Raw genomic sequence first — 22,855 nt, 5'->3', positions numbered from 1 at the left:
GCCGCCGCCCGCTGCGCGCCTCCTCCGCGGGCTTCGGCCCGGCGCGCAGCAGCGGCTCTTGCGCGGCGCGGCGCGGGGGGGGGGGGGGGGAGGAGGGCGCGCGCCTTGCGCGGGGAGGGGGCGCGCAGGCGTGTGCGCGCTGGCCGCGGGGGGAGCCGGCGGGGCTGGGCCGGGGCGGGGAGCAGCGGCAGGAGGAGGAGGAGGAGGAGGAGGAGGAGGAGGAGGAAGGGGGAGGCGGCGGTGCGGCGCGGTGCACGCCGCGCTCCCAGCACAAAAGCCCGGGCGAAGAAACTCTTGGAAAGCGGCGAGCCGGAGCCGGGGCGGCCGGGCGCTGCGGGCTGCTCCGCGCCACTGGATACGTTTTTGCAACTGCGAAGGAATTAAATCCGATTTTGTAGGATTTTTTTTTATCCCTCTTTTTTTTCCTTCCCACCCCCCGCTTTTTTTTTAAGAGAGGAGAGCCTCGTTTCTCCCCCCCTTCTTCCACTCTCCCTCGAGCATTATATATATATATATATATTTTTTTTTTCCCTTGGGGATAGAGAGGCACACAAGGAGGAAGGAGAAAAAAAAAAAGTAAAGGAATATGATTGCTCCGTGGTTGACTTTCGCCTTTCTTTGGGGAACTTTCTGCGCAGGTAAGTGCCTTTCTGCGTGTTTACCTCCGGGAGCCCCTCGCGCTGCCTAAAACTGAACGGGCCCTGCGGGTCCCCGGGGGCGACCCCCGGGAGGGAGCGAAGCGGCGAGCAAGCAAACAGCCCGGGCGATAACCCTGCCGGGGGAGGGGGGTAAATTCCGCCCCCCCCAGCTAGTTCTCCTGCTCGGCAGGACGAGCCTCCCCGGGCTGCTTTTTGTTCCCCTCGCTCGGGCGCTGCGGATTCGTGTAAACACGGCGCGGTGTCGAGGAAACTTTGCAGAAACGGGGGCTGCGCGGGGGGGGGGGGCGGTGCGCGGGGGGGGGGGGGGAGCTCTGGGGGCGCTGCCGCGGTGTCACCCGCGGGGGAGGTGGGGGGGTCTCCGGTGCCGCGCCCCCCTCCCGGAGCGCCCCGATCCCGGTTGCGAGAGGGGTCATTTGGGGCCGGTTCGTGGTACGGGGAGCTTGGAGAAAGTTTGGGTTTTTTTTTTTTTAAAAAAAAAAAAACAATAACAAGGGGGGGACTTTTGTTAGGAGCCTTTTCTTTCTCTCTTTCTTTTTTTTCTTCTTTCTTTTTATTTTTTCTTGAAAATGCGGGTTTCACTCGCGCCGCCCCAAACTTCAGCCCGCGGGGTGCGCGTTTCCCATAGGGACCCGGGCGCGGGGGGGAGGCGGGGCACGGCCGGGCTGGGCTGCCCCGGGGGGGGGGGGGGCGCGGACCCCCGGGCACCCCCTGCCCCGAGCGCGCCCGCGGGGGCCAAAACCGCGGGCGGGCTGCGAAGCCCCTTCTCTCCGCCACTTTCCCTCCTCTTTATTATTATTACTATTATTATTATTTTTATTAAACCCGCCTTTTGTCCTTCCCACGCCAAATCGGTGTGTGTTTGGGGGGGGGGGGCGATGCCTGGCAGCGCTGCTCCCGGCCCCCTCTTTATGCACCAGTTGCGCGGGGATGGGCGCAGGGCACCAACTTGTCCCGCTACGGAGCCGGCGCTGGGGGGGGGGGGGCGGCTCCGAGCAGCCTTCCCAGGGTGTGGGAGAGATGCTGCACTCGCGTTTTTTTTTTTTCCTTAAAAAAAAAAAAATTGTTTTTAATTTCGGCGGCTCCGCGAGGGGCAGCGGGGGCTCCGGGCCGCGGCGGGGGCGCGGGGGGCGGCGGCGAGCGGCGGCTGGGGCAGCCGGGTGCCGCCGCGCTTCCTTTGTTCCGAGCGCCCATTAAATATGCGCTGCCGGGGGCCGCTCGCAGCCACAATGCACCCAGCCATCGCCAGCCTCAGTGCTGTTTTTTTAAAGCCACGCTCAAATTGATGCCCCCCCCCCCCAATAAACCCCACCAAAAAAAAAAGAAAAAAAAAATCACGAGCAAAGCCTTTTTTAAATTATTTATTAGTCTAATCGCTGGGACACTTGCGCGCCCAGCTTTGTTCCCATGCGCTGGGAGGGCTCGTATTTACATAGCAGCGCGGAGAGCAGGTATTTGGGAAGGAGCCGGGGGGGGGGGGGGTGTGCGCGCCGTCGGTGTTGGTGGTATTCCGGGCGGCTGTAATCACAACAGCTCTCTTGGCTGGAAAATTCTATTATGGGCATAAAGGAGATTTATGGGCGCTGTATTTTCTTTCCATATATCTTGGAATCCTTTTATCTCGGGTGATTCAATAAAAGAGATGGCTTCCGGGTTTTTGTTTTGGGTTTTGGTGGTTGTTGTTGTTTTTTTTTTTTTTTTTTTTTTCCTTTAACCTGATCCTATGGTTGTGCGTATAGTGGCAGAAATGCAAGTTGGAGGAAAAAGCAGTTGCTTTCTTTCTTTTCTTTTTTTTTTTAAAAATTAACCCTGAAAGCTTCTTATATGTATCATGTTATGAAAAGGATAATCTGATAGGACATACCTACACTGGCTCCCCCCACCCCAAAACCATAATAAAGAACCCCAGAAAATGAATACAATTCTGTTTATTTGGAAAGGCCCCCACGGATCATTAAATCAGTGCAGCAGCAATTCTCTCAGTCTCCCCCCTCTCCTTTAAAGCCTTTTCCCCATTTCTCGTGATACTTGTATTTGTCAATACGATCCTCATTGTCCATCTTCTTCCCCCGAAAGCCGGTCAGTGGAGAGCCCCCCAGCCCCAAAGCTGCGGGGGGTCGCTGGGGGTCCGCGGCGCTGGGCTCTGCCCCCAGCAGCCTCTCTTTTGTGCGGGGCCGTGGCGTCCGCCTTCGGAAAGTGGTGGGCTTTTCGAAAATAGCTTGACCTCCATTGTTGACGCTCCTCACCGCTACCTTGGCTGGCTGTAACAAAGCGAGCCCAGGCTGCGATTGTTTCCTTTTTTTTTTTTTTCCATTTTCTTTCTAAATCTGCTACGCTTAATTTTTGGAATACAGAGGCTCCGTTGAGGAAAACATTATGTTCATTTTTAGCCCTTTGTTTGCAAATTTTCTGCAAGCCCAAATGTTCAGAAATCATGTTTTAATCGGCGAGTTTTAGCAAATACAGAAGGTGTAGCAGGATTCGCCTTGCACGCTGGGTTGCTAACGCGTTTCCCTGGGCTATTGCATTACTTTTATTTTGGTGCAAGTTTAAGTAATGCCACGCAGCAATGAACTGTGCTGCAAATGGATCTGGGCTCCTCTTTCACCGTCTTGTATTTATCCTCTTGTGCTCGAGAAGGGGAATAAAACTGGCTTCATTAGCTTGCTAATTAAACACAATGAAGTGCGCGGCCCAAGGTTAATGGCAATGGCCTTTAAAAACACCAAACTCTCGAACAGGTGTTCGGGAGATGTATATATATATTTTTAATCTGTCGTCAAATCCAGATAATTACACCGCTGAGATAACCGCTGCCACGGCTCCGCGGCGAGGAGAGCGCTCCGGTAGAGGCAGGTATGCTCCACGCTGTTTTGAGTGGCATTCTTTGGAAACACCTCCCCAGGTCCGGCACCGCGTGCTGCTTAACCCCCCCTCACCATTTCGGGGCATCCCCAGCGCCTTCCTTCAGTGCGTGGGTTTGTTTGCTAGGCAGGGCTAAAAATCACTGTCCCTGGACCAGAGAAGGTCCAACGTGAACCTGGGTTGTTAGCATAAATTTCCGTGCGTTAGTACTTTAGCTGTTTCTTGTGTCTTTAAGCAAACCATCCAGGCTGTAACACTTTTTTTCCCTCTTTTTTCTTTTTTTTTCCCTCCTCTCCTTCTAGTCAGTTGATGAGATAGTAAGAAACAGCCAGTTAAAGCGGAGGTCTCCTACTCGCCACGTTAGAGCTGTCACCGAGCTCCTGTCCAGTCTGGTCTCCATCAGCGAAAACACGCTTGTCAGGTTTTTTGTGCTTTACGTGACGCAACAGTTGTAGACCTCCCCTGCTGCCGCTGAATAGACGGTGCAGAAGAAAGAAGCAGGCCAGCCCCACTTTTCTTTCTTTTTATTTTTCCTTATTTTTTTTTCTCTCCCTCCCACCGTCCCCCCCCAGCTCTTTCAGATCGGCACTGAGGGCTTTACTGGTTTCGCTGGTTTGGGGCTTTTGCGAGGCCGGGGGCGCGCCGGGCTCCGTGAGCAGCAGCTTCTGGAGCGTTGTTAATGGGATTACCAGTAGAGCCAGCCCAAGAATTTAGCTGCCGCGATTTGCAGCGTGCCGGCCTCTGCGGTCGCTTCCCCCACGGGACAGAAGCGTTGCAGGTGGGAAAGGACCCAACGGACGTTATCTTAGTTTATTGAAGGTGAGGATGATGATGGAAGAAGAGGTGGTTCGAGGCTGGGCGTCCAGGCAGGGCACATTCATGCTGTCTTCCTGCGTGATGCACGTCCCTAGAAAGTTAGGCCATCTTTAAAATAATAAGCAAAAACTTGCTGCACTTCTGAGCCTTGTAGTGAGGGGTGTTTTGGTTGTCCCATTTCGGGGCCCCAGTTTAGGACCATTTCTTAAATTTGCTGCTGCTACTAGCAGTTAACCACGTGGAGCTCTGCTAGATTCGGCGTTGGCTGAGGTTTTAGCAGACCCACATCTTCCAAGCCTGGTAAAACATGACACCTTTCCACCAAACGTGCCCGCCCGGACAGTTGCTTCAAGCTGAGCCTAATAGTGATGGCCGAAAATTTGTGTGAGCGATTGCTGACTCGTGGCTGGAGACGTTGGGGGCTTTCGGCGGCGTGGGAGGAGGCCGGTGTCGCGGGGCTCCTTGGCCAGCGGCAGGAACCGGTGCCGGCGCGGGGAGTTCCCGCGTCGTCGTCCTGGGCTCGGGCAGGCGCGGGGTAACCAAACAGCGTGGGAAGCTGGGAACCGCAGAGCGTAATCGCTGCTTTAAAGAGGTGTTGCCTTTCCCTTTCATCCCTCCTCGGCCTTTGGGTTTTGAAGCTAGCAGGGGGGGTGTGATTTCTTCTCTTTTTTTTTTCCTGGCCGGCCAATAGCTGCGCCGGGCTCTGAATTATTCAGTGTAGCACTTGGCATTCGGCACCCTGTTCCCACTTAAGCTCTTTTTCGCCCATTCCTTCATGTGGAGATTTTCACATCGGTGAAATTGGATGTGTTTGAGAGAGGTGTTTGTGGCCACATTCACCAGTATGAGCTCTTCCCTCCCCTGCCTTCCTCCTCCATTAACCATTGAGGAGCAACTAATATCTGATCTTTCCTTCTGAAATAGTTTTGACTCTCTCTAGTTGTTTGTCCCTTTAAGATGTATTAAAAAACACAAACACCACTTCCCCCCTAAATCTTCCTTGCAAGTTTTCTTGGAGCCATTGAAGGCGAAGGGGCAGAGAAGGAAATCAAAGAGGCACCGCTTTGCCTGCCTGCCTTCTGCAGACCCAGCACATTTTATGCTTAGATTTGAATATAATGGTTGGTCGTTTTGCACTGATTTCATGTCTCTTCTCTCTCCGTCATCCTCCTGCTTTGCTGCAGTACAGCTCTGATTCGAAGTTCAGAGCGGCAATTGTCAGTATGAACTGTAAAAATAATGATGTCTTTCCCTCCAACGCACGAGTGCCTCTTGTTTTGCTGGTACTCTCGTCCTGTCGCTCTGATTCTGCCCTTGCATGTGGTATCGGTCCATCACGGTGCTCCAGGAAAAATAAAGTTCCTGGTGCCTCGGTGCCTTGGCAGGATCGGGCCCCTCTTCCGCTGTGCGCTGCTCATGGAGAGAGAGAAGGTGCCCGTCCCAAAGGCGTTGAGCAGAGGGGCCAAGCGCGGGAAAATTTGATGGTGTGCTCTGCCGCAGCATGGAGCGGCTTAGCCAAGGTCCCACCGGATGGTTTTGTACCTCTTGTTAGCATATATGGGAAAATAAGTGTTTTTCTGTATCAAATAAAACTAGATTTTAGCCTGGTAATGTGCTCTGGCCTTCTTGTTATGAGATTCTTTTTTGGGTGACTTTGTAGGTGGTTGGCATGGTTTTGCTCCTGGAGAACATCCTTTCTTCTTGGGTTGGGCAGACCACAAGCAGGGACCAGCCTGTGCGTTTCAGCCTTCTAAATTTAAATAGAAAAGAAGTAAAAGTGGAAGAGCGAGCCCGTTGGTGCTCGGCTGCGCGAAGCTGCCATTTACCCTTTCTCATTGGCAATTCTGCAATTCCTGGGCCCACCACCAGTTCAGTTTCTGGTCTGGTGGGGGTTTCTTGGCACGGCCGCCTCCGTGGTCCTTGGCGACGTTTGGGCCCGTTCAGGAGGGCAGTGCCGGGCTCGTCCTTGCGGGACCGAGCAAAAAGCAGCCTGGGCGCTAGATGCTATTTTCGCTTGTCGATGGGGCTGGGGAGCTGGGGGTATATTAAGGAACTGAAATGAGCCTGCGAAAATGTTTGTTTCCTTAGTCACGCGGGAGCTGTTGGAAGCGCAACTTGCATCCATGTATGTTTATTATAGCGCGTAATTTATGGGGCCTAACACAAGTTTACCAGATAATCCTGTATTTGGCATTTTTAATAGCCAGGAAGGCAAGGACCTGGCGCTGCCCATGTTTGTGCACCTTTTAGGTGGAGGGAGCGACTCTACTGAAATCTCAGGCGCTGGTGGCAGGAGAGGTCTCTCTGTTCCTTGGCTACTGCTCTGACCACCAAATTGTCTTTTTTTTTTTTTTTTTTTTCCCTCTGTCTGTTTTGAATTAAATTTGCTGGAAAAGTGGAGGGTTACGTTAACCTCATACTGGAGGTATCATTTTGCTTGTTTTCTACTCACCCAGTCATGTTCCCCTGTATCCAGTAGTGACATGTATATGGTCTTCCTGCTTATTTCGGAAGGATAAAACACATTCAGAAAAGATGTATGTGCCTTTTTTTAATTAGCTGTACTGCTTTGCAGTTTGAGCTACATACATTTTTAATCCAGGTGGATATTTGCGCAAATTGAGAGGTGTATTTTGAACTCTGCTCTTCACGTCTGACTCGTACTCATGTGTGGTGAAGGCAGAAGAAAAGGGAGCTCACCGTAGCGGAGGTTTTAGGTGAATCCTCCTCTGGTAAAGTTTGAAATGGAAGGTATCGCCCTTCTTTTTGGGGCAAAGACACCAAAGCTGAGAAAGATGGATGTCTCCGGCACTTGTTGGACAAACCCTGAACCCCTGAATTGTCCTCTAACTGCAACGGCAAAGGCCATCATTTTAAAAAGTCCAAGTCGTTGACCCTGTGCTGCAGCACCTTAGGTGCTGGGACTGTCTTTCCTGTTTTTTTTTTCTTCTTTCTTTCCCCTTTAAAGCTTTTTTCCCCTTATGTAAACTGTTTTCTAACTGGTGGCAAAAGTTGAACCCTTATACATGGCGACTGTAGTGCTAATGTAATACTTACTCCTGATTTATTGCTCCGAGGTGTGAGATTATAAGGGTCTGAATGGGTGCAAGGCATAAAGTTAGCTCCATTTGTCCCTGATTTATCAGATGGTCAATCCAGACTGCTAACCTTTCTTTCCTCTAGCGTTATGTATTTCAAAAGCATTGTGCAATGTGTGAAACTTTTTTTTAATTTGGCTTTTAGGGATATTTTGCTTGTATGTGATTTACTCTCTGCAGCCTATTTCAAATTCCTAGGGAGGCAGGAATGCAAACACGGCTCTGAAGCGAAGAAACGTTCGATGCAACTCTCCCTCCTTTCTGTGAATTTAGAGGGGGGAAAAATTGTTTCAAGCAGTGAGTGCACTGCAGGCTTGTCAAGCCCTTTTAGCTTGTGCTTGGGTTTTGTAATCTCCTGCTTGCTCCTGCGGACAGGCGGAAGAGTTGTCTGCAAACAGTGGTTGTCTCCATTGCTTGTTGATGCTGCTTTAGAAAACAGGACACTTAAGCTTTGCAAATGTGATGGTTTTGGTCTATTTTATTTTGGTCTTCATGGTTCTGGTCTCGGAAGAACCTGTTGCCTCGTGCTTGCATCGGTTGAGACCCCTGGGCTATCGAGTGTGTTCGCTCTGCAGTCGGTGGTGTGAAACCGTGGTTGACTTGAAACGTGGCTACTCTGCTGCATGGGTGTGTGCAGTGACCTCCAGCGTAGCCTTGTCCTGGCAAGTTGAGTCTTGGGGTGGCCGAAACGGCAGCCCAACCTGTGCACACACGGCCCGCTGGCATCTCAAAAGTCTGGTGGTTTTTTTTTTTTGTTTGTTTTTTTTAATTAATTAATTTTTCTTCTCTGCTCTGACAGCTGAAACAGAGCAGGCTCTTCTGTTCCCACTTCAGCTGGTGGCAGTAATTAATGGGTTAAGCATGCTAATTCGCCTGTGTGTGCGCCGGCTGAGAAATGGGCTTGTCCTTGGGTTGCCATCGGGGAGGATCCGGTTACAGTGCCGCGGCTATTGGGCAGCGCTCTGGTGCGCTGAAGTTTGAACTCTGCTTCCCTCGCCTTCGCAGGCGTGTGCGGCTTATCAGCCGCTTCCTATTTTTTTTTATATAATATATAGAAAAACTCTCTGTTAAAGCACGTTCTTACGCCTGGGACAATGTTTTTCCAAAGACCTATTGCAGTCATGCCGGATAGCTTGCGCATCTGCTTGGCAGTGGTTGGTAATTAGATCCTAATGAGCAAAGCTGGAGGTGGCGGCAGTGGGCACCGGTTTGGCCATGCCACGATGGGGTCTTCCCCCGTTACGTGGGGGTGTCAGGGGCGTGAGAGCTAAACCTCATTAGTGCAATTGGAAAAAATTGGAGAGGAAGCTTGTGTGTTTGCTATTTGGGGTTGTTTTGCGGGCTGTTGTGTGTAGGTGCGACGACCCCAGGGCACCTACAACCGAAATACCGCGTGTGTACATGCACTTATCATATGTGGACACTCATTTTGCATACTTTGCCACCAAATCTCTTAATTCGAGCTCCCTTGGATTCCTTCAAAATATTCCAGAGACAAATGCTCTTTTCTAAAATAAACTCCATTGAGATAAATGTTTTTATCTGATGGCTGTTGTTTTACTGCCTCGCTCTTCTGATAGCCCCCAGCCCCTTCCTGGGGCTCCTGGCACATCCTTTGCGTGTGAAAGTGTGAAACAGGCCTGCAGAAAGGACGGGCTCGCTGTGCTTAGATATAACAAGAAATTCCAGTGTAGATTTTAATCACCTTTTAGTGTCTTGGAAGCAGCGCGGTGGCCCTTAGTGCTGCAACTCCAGGCTGCTTTACGCAGGCAGTAAAGACGAGAATAGCCGAGTAGAGCATTTCTGCAAAACCATACGTGCTCGCTGTTGCTGGGCAATTCCCCTCGTGGGTGGAAGCCCGCGGCATAAAGGTCGCTCATCCTGGATCTGCGAGGTGATAGAGGCTCGTCCCAAAATGCCACCGACCGCGGCGTGGCTATGCCGGCGGGAGCGAGGGAGCCAAGCCCCTTTGCATTGGCAGGGAGTTCGGCCCCGGCGGTGGATTTTCATGTTTATATTGCACCCGAGATAGCCGCGGAAGTCTTTTATAGATAATTTTTATAGCTATAGATAATTTCCCATAGATATGTCCTGCTGCCATCTGATGGGATGGACTTAGTGCTGCTTAAAGCAAACAGTGGACGCCTTTTTTTTTATAGGTAATAGCATTTCCTTTCCCACGCCGTCCTGTGCAGATTGGCTATTTATTATGCAAATAATAACCAAAAAAACCCCTTCAAAGGCAACTGTCATCCCTAGAGATTGCTACTACCCGGTTAGACAGGCAAGGCGCAAGCGTGCCGCGCTGCGCGTCCGCAGCCCCCTCGATGAATCGCCTGGGCTTGCGTGCGCGGATGCTTTCGAAACGGCCGTCGCAGAAAAAACTTTTAAGCACGAGGCGATAAAGTTGGCTAAAAATAGTTCTGCCTCCGAAAGCCGCCCGAAACCTTGGAGCGAGCCGGGAGTCGCTTTACAGGCATTGTCGGGAGGGTTTCAGGGTGCCGCGGCCGGGAGATGAATGTCTTTCTGTTAGAGCAACAGCTGCGCTCTGTCCGTCGGGATATAGTGTTTGCCCATCCAGCTCGTAATAATTAAACAAAAGAGTTATTTCATAGCAGCCTCGGCAGGGGATTACGCTGGAATTTTATCTTTCTCCATTTAGGATCCTCTGGCTCGATTAAAGCCAAATAAAAAGTTAACCTCTCACCTGGCCTTGCCGCTTTGCAGAGATGGCTAATTACTGCGGGAAGCAAACAGGGAGCTGGGCGCTCGGAGAGATTTAAAAACAGAAAAATCGAAGTTTCACTAATGCACTGTTTTCGCTAACACGCTTGTCCTTAACGCTTCGGACTTTCTGCTTCCTGAACTCTGGAGCAGTTGGACACCGAAGGCTGTGTCGGTGGCTTCCTAGTAGGACAATTTGATGTGACGTGCGGATTTCTTTTCTTCCCACATCATGTTTAGGGACTATTTTTTCTTTTTCCCCCCCTTTTTTTTTTCCCATTGCTATCCATGGCTAAGAGGGGCTGGAGGCCGCTATATGCTATCGGCGAGTGAATAAGCAAATAGCTCGGAAGGAGCACGGTGCAGCGGCATTTCGGGAGCGGTCGGATCAGGCGCCTCTCTAGTCCGACGTTGTTCAAACTCCTCGCAGAAATCCCTAACGGAGGCGACGCTGGAGTTGGAGAGGGGCCGGATCCGCGTGGCCCGTTTCTCCTGTTTCGCCGCCGTTCCCGCGGAGGGTTTCCCGCACGGCGCCTGCCAGGCGCCGCCTCGAGCCTCGCGGCCCGGCTCCCACCGAAATAGCCCCGCTGGGTGCCAGGCCGGCTGCCACCGCATCTGCCCCGGGTCTATTTACCGCCGTGGAAATAGCGAGAGCTAAGGAGGGCTCCGGCGGGGGGGGGGGGCAGCTGTCGCTGGGCTGGTTGTGCCGAGCGTCGGAAATAGCGGGAGGAGGCGGCCGGGGTAAAAAATAATAGTGACCCTCCTCTGCCGGCTGAGCTGCGCGGTGGCATCTAGGAGTAGCCAGTTTGCAACTTTTCCGTGGTTTAAAATGCACCATTTCTTGAAGATGGACGTGATGGTGGCGGTGACCCGGTTTCACACGGGTTTCTGATCTGACCTTTGCTTTTTCCCCTCCTTTTTTTTTTTTTTTTTTTTTTTTTTCCCGATAAAGAATTATATATAAAATTGATTTTTGGGAGCCCTGGGAAGGAGAAGGAAACCATTTATTTCAACCCCCAATTTCTTCCTAGCTGTAGCAACATTGTCAAAGTAATTGTAGCCTTTTCAATTTTTCCTCTGTAGCTTGCGTTCTCCGTCGTCTCATCGTCTAAGGGAAAACTCTGCTGTGTTGATGGATGTCACTGGTGTGTCTGTTTTTTAAAACTTGTGACAAATACCTCCCAAGGTATTGTTTGAACGATGTAAAATTGGTTCACGTGTAAAATTGTAAAATTCAAGCTTTTCCATGAATACTTTATCGTGGATATATGGCTGCCAGCTTCTCCTGGATTAAGGTGTTATACCTTTGGTGGTTTGCTGCGGGATATCATCTTAATCATTTTTCCTGTAATTTAATCATCTTAATTAAAACTGCATTGAATTGTGGAAAGTAATTTGGGTCTGGAGAGCAGTGGGTTTTGTATTTGTATTTTTTTTTTCCTTGTTAGGAGACAGTAATGGTCTTGGCAAGATTTTGCTTAAAAAAAAAAAAAAAAAAAAAAAAAGAAAGAAAAAATTAGCCCAGTGTACAAAAACTCATGTTGCCAAGTTAGTACAGTATTTCTCCAGCTAATTGTGGCCTTGAAGGGTATAATATAAAAGGTCAGCTTTGTTAGGGACCTGCAGGCTTCTCCTGCGAGACAGAAATCCGTGTCCTTATCAAGGATGAAATCGAGGCGCCTTGGTTACACAATTGAGCTTTGCTATAATTTGGACATCATTAGGCTCTTTATTAAAGCAGTGGAAAAGTCTAATCCATCTTCCTGCGCTTTGCTTTCTTAAAGGCGTTTCTGGGTGTGAATCTGCGGGAGGGCTCGTCACCCGACCTCTTCGAGGCGGAGGAGAAAAGTTGCAGTTTCCTGCGTTTTGGGCGTCCTCCATCGCAAACGAGCACCTTGTGCGGGTTTTTTAAGTGCTGGGCCGGTCCCTCTCCTCTTTGCTTCCTCTTGAACTGAGCAGAACGAGGAGGGTGAAATTCTGGAAAAAGCAGCTTCTCCTTTTGGTTTGTCCCTTTTTTAAAAAAAAAAAAAAAAAAAAAAAAAAAAAAAAACCTTTATGAAACCAAAATCTGTTAAAAATGTTTGGCATTACTTTTTCTTTAAACCCAAACCAAAGCACGTTTTTTTGCAGGGGGGGACAATGACATATGGTCACAGGGCAGAATTGTGGCGAAAACAGGTTTTTGCATTTTTGCCCCTCTTTCATGGCGTGGGTCTTGTTTTCATTCGGATGTTGGCGCCCCTGGGGACGTGCATTTGCGGCGCTGACTTCTGGATTGTAAAACATAGCTGGCTGTTAACGTTTCTTCATTGGATCGTTCTCTTTTTTACCCAGCGGATATTTTTCTAGTGGAATAGATAAATGGATCTTTTCCCCTTATTGGACAGTTTGATCTGATTATGCGCGGCTATAAAAGTTAGCGCGGTGCTTTGGCAGGGCTTCCTCCGCAGCGTTTTGGAGCCTCTAAATCTCGGTACCTTCAGCCCCGCTGTATTTGGGTACATGATGTGCTGCTGCAAGTGCCCGTGTCCTTGAGACATTAACGGTGCTGGAAACGCTTGCAGGAGTAGCAGCATCAGATCATCTCCATGGGCGGCTGTTTTCTGCAATATATGTTCCCACTTTGCTCTAATACGTCTTGAAGGTGATGGTCCTTGCGGCGTACCTGTGGGGTGCCGACCTGCTGGTTTTGGCACCAGAGATGTGGACTGAAGCGGAGAGCTGCGCTCTGTGGGGAGCAACGTCCGGTGGCATCCCGGCGAGGGGAGGTCTGCGATCGGCCATCTCTGAAGGTGCCTCCAAAGATCCCATCGGTCCGAGGGGAATGTGGGGAGGTAGATTTCTGTTGTTTTGGCGATTTACCGTTATGGGGGACTTCAGCTGCAGCTCAGATCCTGCGAAAATGCCTGGTCTCCCGGCAGTTTGTGCATCTCTGAGCATACTTGGCTGAGAGTAACATGTTCTGTCTTCAAAAAATTACCCCCCTCAAAAAAAAAAGAGCACTTGCGAAGAGATGTGTCATGCCTGCGGATGAAGAAAGCTCTGTCCAGGGCTTCTGGCATTCAGCGACTTCCTTCTGGGAATCCTGGTTTTTGCCGAATTGGCTTACCAAGGGCTCCTAAACTCATCCCAGCTCCTTGCTGCATGAATGAATGGGAGGTGGCTGAATATCTGGCCATGTTTGAGATAGTTCGGGCACCACCTTGACTGCAACCTCCTGGCTGGTGATGGTTTCTGAGTTTCTGTCTAACGGATGCACGTGCTCTTCAGGACCTCTCCCCACATTTCTCTGATGCGTGCCAAAATTTGCCCTTTGAGCAACTGCGGGGACCGAACGTTTCTGTGCTGAAAGGGTGAGCTTTCTCGGGCTGCAAGATTTTAGTGAAAGCTTTAGGTTATGAATGTGTCATCATCTCATTACGGTTCTTTACCACTTGGCGTCCTGTTGGTCTAAGTGATTTTAACTGTCTTCAGCCTAAATTGAGTGCTGCTTTCAGTATTTATAAACCATATGACTGCTAAAACAAACTAAAACTGCACTTTCAGTGGTGGCAGAGGGGTTGAAGACAAGAAGTTGTCTCTAAGGATTATAATCTGCTATATGTTAGGATATAAATCAACCTCTGACTTGTGGGTTTTGGGAGGAGAATTTCCTTTGGGACTTGTAATCCAGAGTTGACCGCCTATAAATCTGCTTGGATCTTCTGCTGAAGTGTACAGTAGTTCTGGAGAGCAGATTTTGGACATAGACCGTGGGGCTGAGAGTACGATGTGAAAAGCTACCCCCTCCCTTCCCACCGCCACGGATAGATATTCAGTTCCGAGTAGAAGACGGCTGTGAAATTAAGCATTAAAAACGATGAGTTCATTGTCCTGCTTTCTCCCCTCCCTCCCAGTAAAACCCATGGAATTGGCTTTAGATGCTGAGAACTGAAAGCAATCAACAAAAAATATAACTGTAGGCTTTTTTATTTGTCTTTTGGGGTTTAAGGTGTGAGAACACATGTTGGTTGTGTTTTCATACTTCTTAGTTGTGTTTTTTTTTTCTTTTTTTTTTTTTTTTCCACCAGTCCTGTTCCTCAAGGGCTGGAAAGCATTTTTCTTTAGATGGAAGTGAAGATTTTGCATTTTCTTCAAACGTCTCTGAGAGATGGATTTGTAGAAGACAAAAATCCAGCTCCTTGCTGGGTAGTGAGAAATTTTGGGAGGGAAGAAAAAGGCAGGAACTAACTGCCGCTGTATTTGGAGGTACAGGTTAGCTTGTGTCAGCTGGACTGGATGGTGCATGAAGCTTCTTATTGCAGACTTCCTTCAAACCAAGGTGTTTTTTTGTCTTTTTGTGGTGTAGCGCAGTTGCTAAAGCCATCGGTCTCTCTTAGTAGGTTTTTTAGTGCTGCAGGTGAAGCTTCTGCTCGAAGGCTGAAGACTTGGTCAAGTTAATGTGGCCAGCTCTGGTCCCTTGGGGCTTTCCATGAAGGGCAGAACGTGGTTGATTTCTCTGAGCTCTTCACAGGCAGGGAAATCCTCCCCAGAAGGGTAAACTATTTGTACGATAGCTCTCAAACTTCATCCCTATTCTCTGCTGGAATAATGCCAGCACTTCGGGCAGCTTCATGCTGTTCGGTTGCCTTGTGGGGTTCATCGGTCTTTGGGTCTGGAAGTTGCAGGATCAGCCACCTCCTGCAAGAAATGGGACTGTCACCTCTGCCTGGTGACACACGTCACCTATCTTGTGTTTGTGGGCTTCCTCTTCATCCCTGGTGGCATCTTGCACTTCTAAGATGTGTTTACAGGAGGCTTCTTCTGATGGCAACTGTAGCCAGTAGCAAGTGGGAGTTGTTGTGTTTGGTTTTTTGGTGGTTGTTTTTTGTTTTTTTGGGCGAACCTTTCTCTCTTATCCCTTCTGACGCACCTTGCCTGCTCTTCTGGCTTTTTTCTGGGGTGTGCTCTCTCCACCTTGGGAAGAAATTGGCTGCTCTGACTTGAGGAAACGTTTTCTCGCTTGTCAGAACAAGTGCAGCTGAGCCCGGAGCGTGCGGCGGGAACGTGCCGGGGTGGTTTTATGGGCACCGCTGCCGAGCTTGTCAGCAGCAGCTAGGCCAGGAGAGCCAGGATGCTTCACAGATTACACAGCTTTACAGATTTTTATCTCCGATTTGCAGGGAAGAGTAGCCTGAAGTCAGTCTTGGCAGCTCAGTAGAGGAGGTGGCTGTCAGAGCCGAACTTGGGATGGAGAAACCTCTCCCTGTCCTCTCCCCGTCAAGAAGGTCCTCTCCTCAGCCTGCTCTTTGGACTTGCTGACAACTGATTTGCTGTTAGTCAGGAGTCCTTAAAACCATGCCCGATAAGGGCTTTTTATTTATTTATCTCTTCCCTCCCCCCCACCCGAGCGGCTGGTCGGAGGTGGATGCTTGCAATTCTTTATGCATTTTTCTTCTCTGGCTCCTTATGTTCGACGGGTGCTGGAGGCTGGTGCGAGCCCGTTTTCCCTGAGCTCCTCCCTGGGCTCGCTGCCTCCCGGCTGCTTGGCACTTTGTTTTTTTCTTTTTTTGCAAGGTCTGATGGATTCTGCTGCAGTCCGATGGCTTTCGGCTGCAACTGAAAGACGTTGCAGGGCTCGCGTGGACGTGTGTTGAGCCCCTTGCTTCCCATAGTGTGTTCCTCACCGTTCCGCTTAGCTGTTTTGTTGTTTTGTGGCAGATGAGCTGTCGTGAGTTAAATTGCAAGTGGACAACGGGTAACTAGACTGAATTAAACCGGCGATGTCCTGCTGAACCCATTCTGCCTACCTGCACATCTTTTGAAATGCCTTTTATGTGGACTGTAAATTAAATTATTGTTGATCTAGCTTCAAAGAAGCTGCAAGAATGAGTTGATAGGAACTCCTGAGAGAGCTCTTCTGAGAAGGTCCCCCCTTCAAAAATGAGAAAGCATCTCTTTTCCCCTTTTCTATTCTAGCATTGGAAAATTAGGAAAGTATTTATTTTGCCTCTTCTATTTCTCTCCTTCATGTTTAAGAAGAAGGAAAAAAAAATCTGAGTGTCCTAGGTACTTCTTGCAGGTTTCATCTTAAAAATATTCATTAAGACCTCATTGGTTCAAAATATTGTGGTGAGCATCGTGAAAATAATGTCATTTTTGACTGTATTTTGTAATGATGCTTGGGGAAAGGGGGGTGGGGAAAAGCCTGGAAATACTTGTTTTCCAGGCTTTTCAGTATTTCTCTACTAGGTATGAACCTGAAAGGGGAATGGAGCCGTTCCTTTCTGTTGTCAAAGCTGACCTAATGGCAGAAGATTGATGTTTAAAATAATTCTACAGTTTTAGTGGTATATAATGGTTCTTAAAAATAAAATGTGCCTTTTTAAAAATTATCTGATTTTTAGAGATTTGGAGGGTCCCAATTCCCAGGGGAGGGAAGGAAGGGTACCTTCAGGAATGTCTAGTGCTGATATGATTTGGAAAGGAAGGAACAGGGTGGTAGGAAGCTTTGCAGGTAAAAAGACAAGATGGCTTGTTGCTGTTTCTTTTTACCACTTCCTTCACTTTTTATTTCTGCACCTCTTCTGCTTCTAGACTTTAGTATCACACAACTTAATATTTTTGATAGCTCTGTCTCCTATGTATTTAATTGCCCATCCCTCTGTTAAGTTCCTCCTGATGAAGTCAAGAGACATGGCTTTCGTTCTTCAGGGCTGGACAAGTAGCACTTGGGCGCGTTGCAAAGCAGCAAGGCTTACAGGCAAGCAACAGCAGCGCATGCCGTGTATCTGGGGACTCATTGGCACGAAAAGTATTGCAGAATTAGCTGGGATGTGAATCTGCAGCAGCCTTGCTCTTCCTCAGTCTCTCCCTTAGTGCACAGGGATGCTGCAAGAGCTTCTCCACCTGAAACTTTCAACAGGATTTGAAACAAGGATTTTTTTGTTGTTTTTTATTTATTTATTTTCAACAGTTCAGAGCATGCATTAGGTACCTAATAAGGAAATGTCCCCCTCTCCTTTTCTTTTTTCTTTTTTTTTTTTCTTCAGCAGTGATGCCCTCTCTGAACTTTCCATGGAGAAATTCATGCTTGTTGTCTGACTTGTAGCTGAAAGCCTGGACTGGCTGTGAGGCACTTATAACCCTGCAGGTCCCTGGGCACAACTTAGTGTCAGAAAAATAGGGGTGGGGGGAAAATAGCTTGGAAGGTATTTAAGAGTCTAAGGCTGGTGCCTTCCTTGCCTGGCAGCCCCCTGGGTAACTTCGCCTCCCAAACGGGTCATGGTGGCTGTCACCAAGTCAGAACCTCTTTCCACAAAACAGAAGGGTCACTCTGTGTGTGTGCAAACCTTCCGTCTGTGAAAGAAATACCGTAACCTTCGTGCGTGTAGGATTCACCTCAGTTGATCTGTACCACGTGTCCTTCAAGGTAAGCTGGGTAAGTGGCTAGCAGTCAGCGCGGAGAAAGAGAAATCCCATTTGAGGCTCACCTGATGCTAGTTGACGTTTTGCTTATCTGGAACGAGAAGATTTCATATGGAAATTGCTTGGCTAGTCCTGCGTTTCTACAGACTCTTGCAACATAGTAATCTTGAGGGTGGATTACAGCTTTGTAAAATGAGGAAGGTTTTATTCTGTGGTGAAGGCTTTTTTTCCCCACTGTCCACACGTCTGCTTGAATGTCTTATGAATTTGCAAGCCTCACGTTAGACAAGTTGAGAAGCTTGGTGAAGTCATTTCTTGCATACTTAGTTAGATGTGCATTAGTTTTGCAAAATTGGAGCCTACTTATCCCCCGCTTGCTTTTTTATAGCTGATAACTACTGCGTGTTCCCCACTTTGAGGTGAGGCTGATATTTGTGCTCTGTCTTTAGCCCTCCTTGGGCACTTGTGAGAAGTTTGCAAAGTGCTTTAAAATGAAGTAGTTATTACTGCAGCGTATCTCTGTTTTAGCAGATGCAACGTCCTACATTAGGAAGCGTTCTGGGACAGATCGTTTCCCCAGAGTGAAGTTGCTTGAGCCGGTGTTGTGGGCAGCCTGTGTGTGTGCTGTGTCAATAATGGTTGCAGAACCCACTCCCACCTCTCTCCAGTGTAGTATTTTTGTTTTAAGTAGGGTCTAGAATTTATAACCATCAAAAGTAAATTGGGACTTCTACTTTGCTTGCTTTTCTGATATTTAGGAACCAGCCTTAGCTTTGGGGCATCTTGATGCTTTCTGGCTGCTCTTGACTTCATGCCAAGGCTACGGGGTTCTTGAGTCAGTGATCCGGCTTTCCATGACTGTCTGATTTTGGGCGTGCTGTCAGCATGCAACAAATAAGAGTTGTCCTGCTTTGGCTCAGGAGCTGGTATATACTCCTAAAAGTTAGAATAAGGGCAGGACTTGATTCAGCAGAAAAGGTGTCGTGGCTGCAGGAGATGTTTGTTAATGCAATTGAAAGTTTGTCGTTGGTCATAAAATTTATTTAAAAATTTGCATTTTTTTCCACTTTTGACAGGCATGATGTCTCCAGTGGAAAAGGCAGCATCTTTTCCATTTATTCCCCGTCCCCTAGCCCCCCAAAGTTGGGAGCTGGGAATACCTGGAGAGCGTTCCCTGGTAACAGGAGTGTTTCAGAATCCTTTGCTGTGATACCAGCAGCACCTTCTTGTGCTGCCGGCTCTCCCTGCTGCTGGCCAGGCAGTTTTGTCTGCTCTTTCCATGTCCCACTCAGCTGGCCACCACGGTGAGGCTGTGTTTCCCACCATGCTCTTTGCTGTGTGCAACCAAAGCGTGGGAGAGCCCGGAGAAAAAGCTAAGGGCCACGTGTCTGAGGAGGACATAGGAAGGAGAGAGGCTGGGCAGCTCCTCCGTTGGCTTGGCAAGCTGTAAGCTGGGCTCTTCTCCTTTAAGCGCTCTGTCCACGTCACCTTCTACAGTTGCATCTCTTCCAACATTCCTGATTTTGCTTGGCCCAGCGCTCGTTTCCAAGATAGCCTGCTGGGTGCTCTTTAAAACGTACTGTAATCCGGATGTTGGCTCCATGTGGTCTGCAGGCCACCAGCCAGGCTGTCAAACGGGAGCCACTCTGCCAGGTCCAGCCTGACCCGGCGCAGGGAAGGTGCTTGGGCCGTGCTTGCTGGTGGGCGCAGCTCTACTTGCTGCGAGGGGCTGAAGGGGACCCTGCTGTGGCAGGTAGCGTCCTTCCCAGCCATGGTGCTACTGTGCATTTTGGAGTGCTAGATGGGATTTTCCTTCCTCGAAGGAATTGCCCTGTGTTAAAATATCTGCATGGAAAAGCTGCTGCTGTCCTGGTAGGATCACATTTTTAAAGCGTCTTCAAATTTGAATTTGCAGCTGAACCACAATTTTTTTTTTTTTTTTTTTTTTGCATTCTTTGAATTAATCCCAACTTTCTCTTCTTTGAAAGTAGTAATGCTGCAAAACTCTCCAGCTGCTGTTACAAAATGAATGAGTTATTCTAGCTAAATTGAGTGGATTGGGATGGAAGCACTCCTGCAAATATTGTGCAGGTTCTGAAGGAGCTGCTGGTGAAACTGCCCAGCATTTCGTACGCACTGGGCCCCAAAAAAGAAATGCTATTTTGCTGGAGCAAACCAGTGAGCTGTTTCCTTTTCTGCTGTGCTCAATGAATGGCCCAGCGATAGCACAAGTAAAAGAAGAATTTGCAGTAACTGGGATAAATCGTAACAGAATCCAGCAGGAATGAGGAGGGACACATCAAGGACACTTGGGGGCATTCACGGGTGTCTCCATTTTCTCTGACGTGCTCTCTGAGTCCACCTCAATATAACGCTCTTAGGCCAGATCCAGTTTCTCTGAAACTTTCAGTGCTCCCAGAAGTAATTCCTGTGCACCCTTTAATTTGGGCATATGGTTAACAGTTTGGAGCCTTCTCTGCCTGACCGGCTGGAGGAGACAAAACAGCCTGGGTCAGGACCAAGACTGGCACAGCCATCCTGCCTCTGGACTTGTTTTTCTTTTGGATGCACAGTCAAAAATTCTCCCAGCAGGCTCTCCCTGGTTTAGTGGAGAGGAGTATTAACGCAAAGGAAAATGCAGAGAACCAGACTCTTCCGCCTGCTGCCACTTGTTACTTGTAAAGCGTGTGTCTTTTTTGACTCTCTTCTTAAATGTCTCTGCTTTCCAGTCCAGATCGCCTCTTAATCCAGCAGGCTTGCGGCAAGAAAACAAAAATAAAATTCCCATCTGCATTTGATTGCATTTGTTTTTTTGTGCACTGCCACGTGTCCCGTCTCTGACCCAGCCGCTTGCAGCCTCCAGCAGCTACTCCGTTCTGCCTGCTCGGGAGCAGCTGGTGGCAAAGTCCAGCCACTGGCTTTCCATTGCTGGTTGCGATAAGATGCCATTAGTTGCTAAATCAATCCAGCTTTAATGCCTTGCTGTCAGGGATATCTGAATGTAACAAGGACCATCCTCCCAAAGAGGGGGAGGGAACCCTAAACTCTTTAAAAACTTGCAATCAAGGGTCTGCAAGCTTGTGCAACCAACTGACCTAAAGGTTGCTAGAACCTGTGAGATGCTTCTGATTACATCCCCTCCTTTTCCACGATAGCAGAGATATTTTGGCTATCTTCAAGTGACTTGATTTGGTGCACTGAGGAATTTCTGCTTTGTATGGAACAAAGCACTTAAAAACCAAAAAAGTGTAAGCAAAGGAGAATTCAAGTTGCATCAAGTATTTTAAGCTTTCCCACCTTCCGAAACCCAAAGTATGCAGTTCTTCAGAGTTTGGTGCAGTGGTTAATATCATTGGTTTTTAGACCGTGTTATGAGGTACGTGCCCCAGAAAGGCTGGTTCTTGTTCCTGGAGTCCAGGCTGCCTCATCTCCTCCTGCGTCCGTGCATCATCTGGCACTGCTGCAAGGCTGAAGCCTTGCTTTGATTTTGATGCTTTTTAGCAAAAGCGCAATACTTGGGGAGTGCTGGCAATTTTATTTCCCGTTGTGTTGTAGCGGCTGTTAGTTAAAAACTCCTGCGGCTAACTCCGCAGCGCCCAAATAAATTTTTGAAGCGTTGTGTGCGGTCTGACGGCGCGCAGCCCTGAACAGCAGCTTCAAACTAGGCCACGCTCCGATTTTGGCGGTGACAGGGCGCTTGCGAGCCGCGGCTTGGGGACTGAGCAGGCGCTTTGCTGCCGTGGCATCCGCGAACGCATCCTAGCTCTTCTGCTATAAGCTTTACTGGAGATGAAGCAGAAGTAGTGTTTTATGATGATGCGGTTGGGCAGGGCAGATGCTGCTCTGCTTTGTTCCTCTCCCAGGACCTCCCCTGACTGCGGATGCCAACTTTCCTGCTTTACCCTCGCTAGGATTTGAGCGGTGTAGCTAGGTGCGGTTGTTATCTCATGGTAAAAATGCCATTTTGGGTGGAGAATTCTACTTACTTGCTTTGTCTTAACTAGAGTTGTAGCTTCAATGGCAAGTGCTGTTTCTCCCCACTGCACACAAGGTCAAAGACCCCTCATACCTCATCTGAAACCCAAAAGCGCTCGGCGAACGACACAGTTTTAATAGGTGTACTTCAGCTTGTGTCATGCTGATACAATGCTACGCATGCTATTTGGCTGGGACTTCAGTTGTATGCTTTGAAAATCACTGCTCTTCTCTAGGCAGGCTGCCTTGCAAAGGGAGGGTCGGGGAGCTGCAGGGTCTCCAGTTGTGGTGATCCACCGCCAAAATCCTCACCCTCGCAGCTCGTGTTGGACTCGGGCTATCACCCTTCTGGAAACCTTTTGCAAGCCTCAAATTCTGCCCCGTGCCGTTCCCGCAAGGCTGAGCTTTACCCCTGCCCCCTCCAGCCCCTGTGATTTATGTACAGGCAACACTTTTTGCCTTGGATTTTTTTTTTAACCTGAATTGTAAGCCTAAATTATGCTCTCTTCTACGGCTCGGGCGTAAAACCTCTTGTTGTTGACCCGCTTCCCGAAGCGGCGGGCGAGCACGCAGCAGGTCATCAGTGTATCGCGTGTATTACGGCCATGCCTTGGCATTTGTTTCTCGTTTGTAATCCAACACCCAGCTGCTTCGGCGTCAAACTACAAGCAGCTATTTAGTGGTTCGGCTAGTGTTAAGGAATGCATTGTGGTGCTGTTTACTTCATTACGTGGAAGGCTTGTGTGTAGTACAGTGAGGCTCAATTAAAAAAAAAAAAAAAAAAGCTGGAAAAACCCGCGCCAGGAAACGAACGCTTAACGTGGTTGTTAACCCGAGTCGAGGGAGTGCGACCCAAGAGCGAAAATCAGGTTTGCGTTCTGCAGTCATTGCAAGCATTCTTGATGAGAGCGGAGATTACTTTCGGTGCAATAGGGAACTGGACCAAAAAAAAAAGTCCCATCTCCTCTGCTGCAGCTGTTGTGTTGCCTCTCCAGTGCTTTTTCGCCCAGCCAGAGATGGAGAAACCACACCCAGGGCAGTAAATGGTGGTTTCCACTCTGTTTGCGCTTCCCGTGCCCTGCACACCGAGCAGAGGGGTCTGCAGGTGCTCGTGCGTGCTGCCTCGGGCAGGAAGGGGTTTCCAGGGCACGCAAAAAGAGTTTTTTGCAGATTAAATGTGGTGCCTGCAGGAGATGTCCAAGTGCTGGTGAGCCAAAACCCTTTATGTGTAGCAATGTTTTCTGACTCTTCCACTTGTTTAAGTGGCTCAGACCCCTCTTCTGACCCCTTTCCAAGTGAGAGACAGAGTTGTTA

The 22,855-nt window shown here is 49.0% G+C and overlaps 1 protein-coding gene across 1 annotated transcript in view; it reads left to right on the top strand.

The window, feature by feature from the left end:
- The first annotated feature begins 203 nt into the window (after positions 1–203).
- ACVR2B (activin A receptor type 2B) overlaps positions 204–22,855 on the top strand; it is a 106,032-nt gene continuing 83,380 nt past the window's right edge. The window contains exons 1-2 of the mRNA XM_064505713.1: positions 204–394; positions 543–638. Coding sequence (XP_064361783.1) covers positions 587–638 — 52 coding nt within the window. The 5' untranslated portion in view covers positions 204–394; positions 543–586. The remainder of the gene's footprint in view (positions 395–542; positions 639–22,855) is intronic.

Source organism: Dromaius novaehollandiae, chromosome 2 (genome assembly GCF_036370855.1).
Source record: "Dromaius novaehollandiae isolate bDroNov1 chromosome 2, bDroNov1.hap1, whole genome shotgun sequence".
NCBI lineage: Eukaryota > Metazoa > Chordata > Aves > Casuariiformes > Dromaiidae > Dromaius > Dromaius novaehollandiae.
This window is presented reverse-complemented; position numbering and strand designations above follow the sequence as displayed.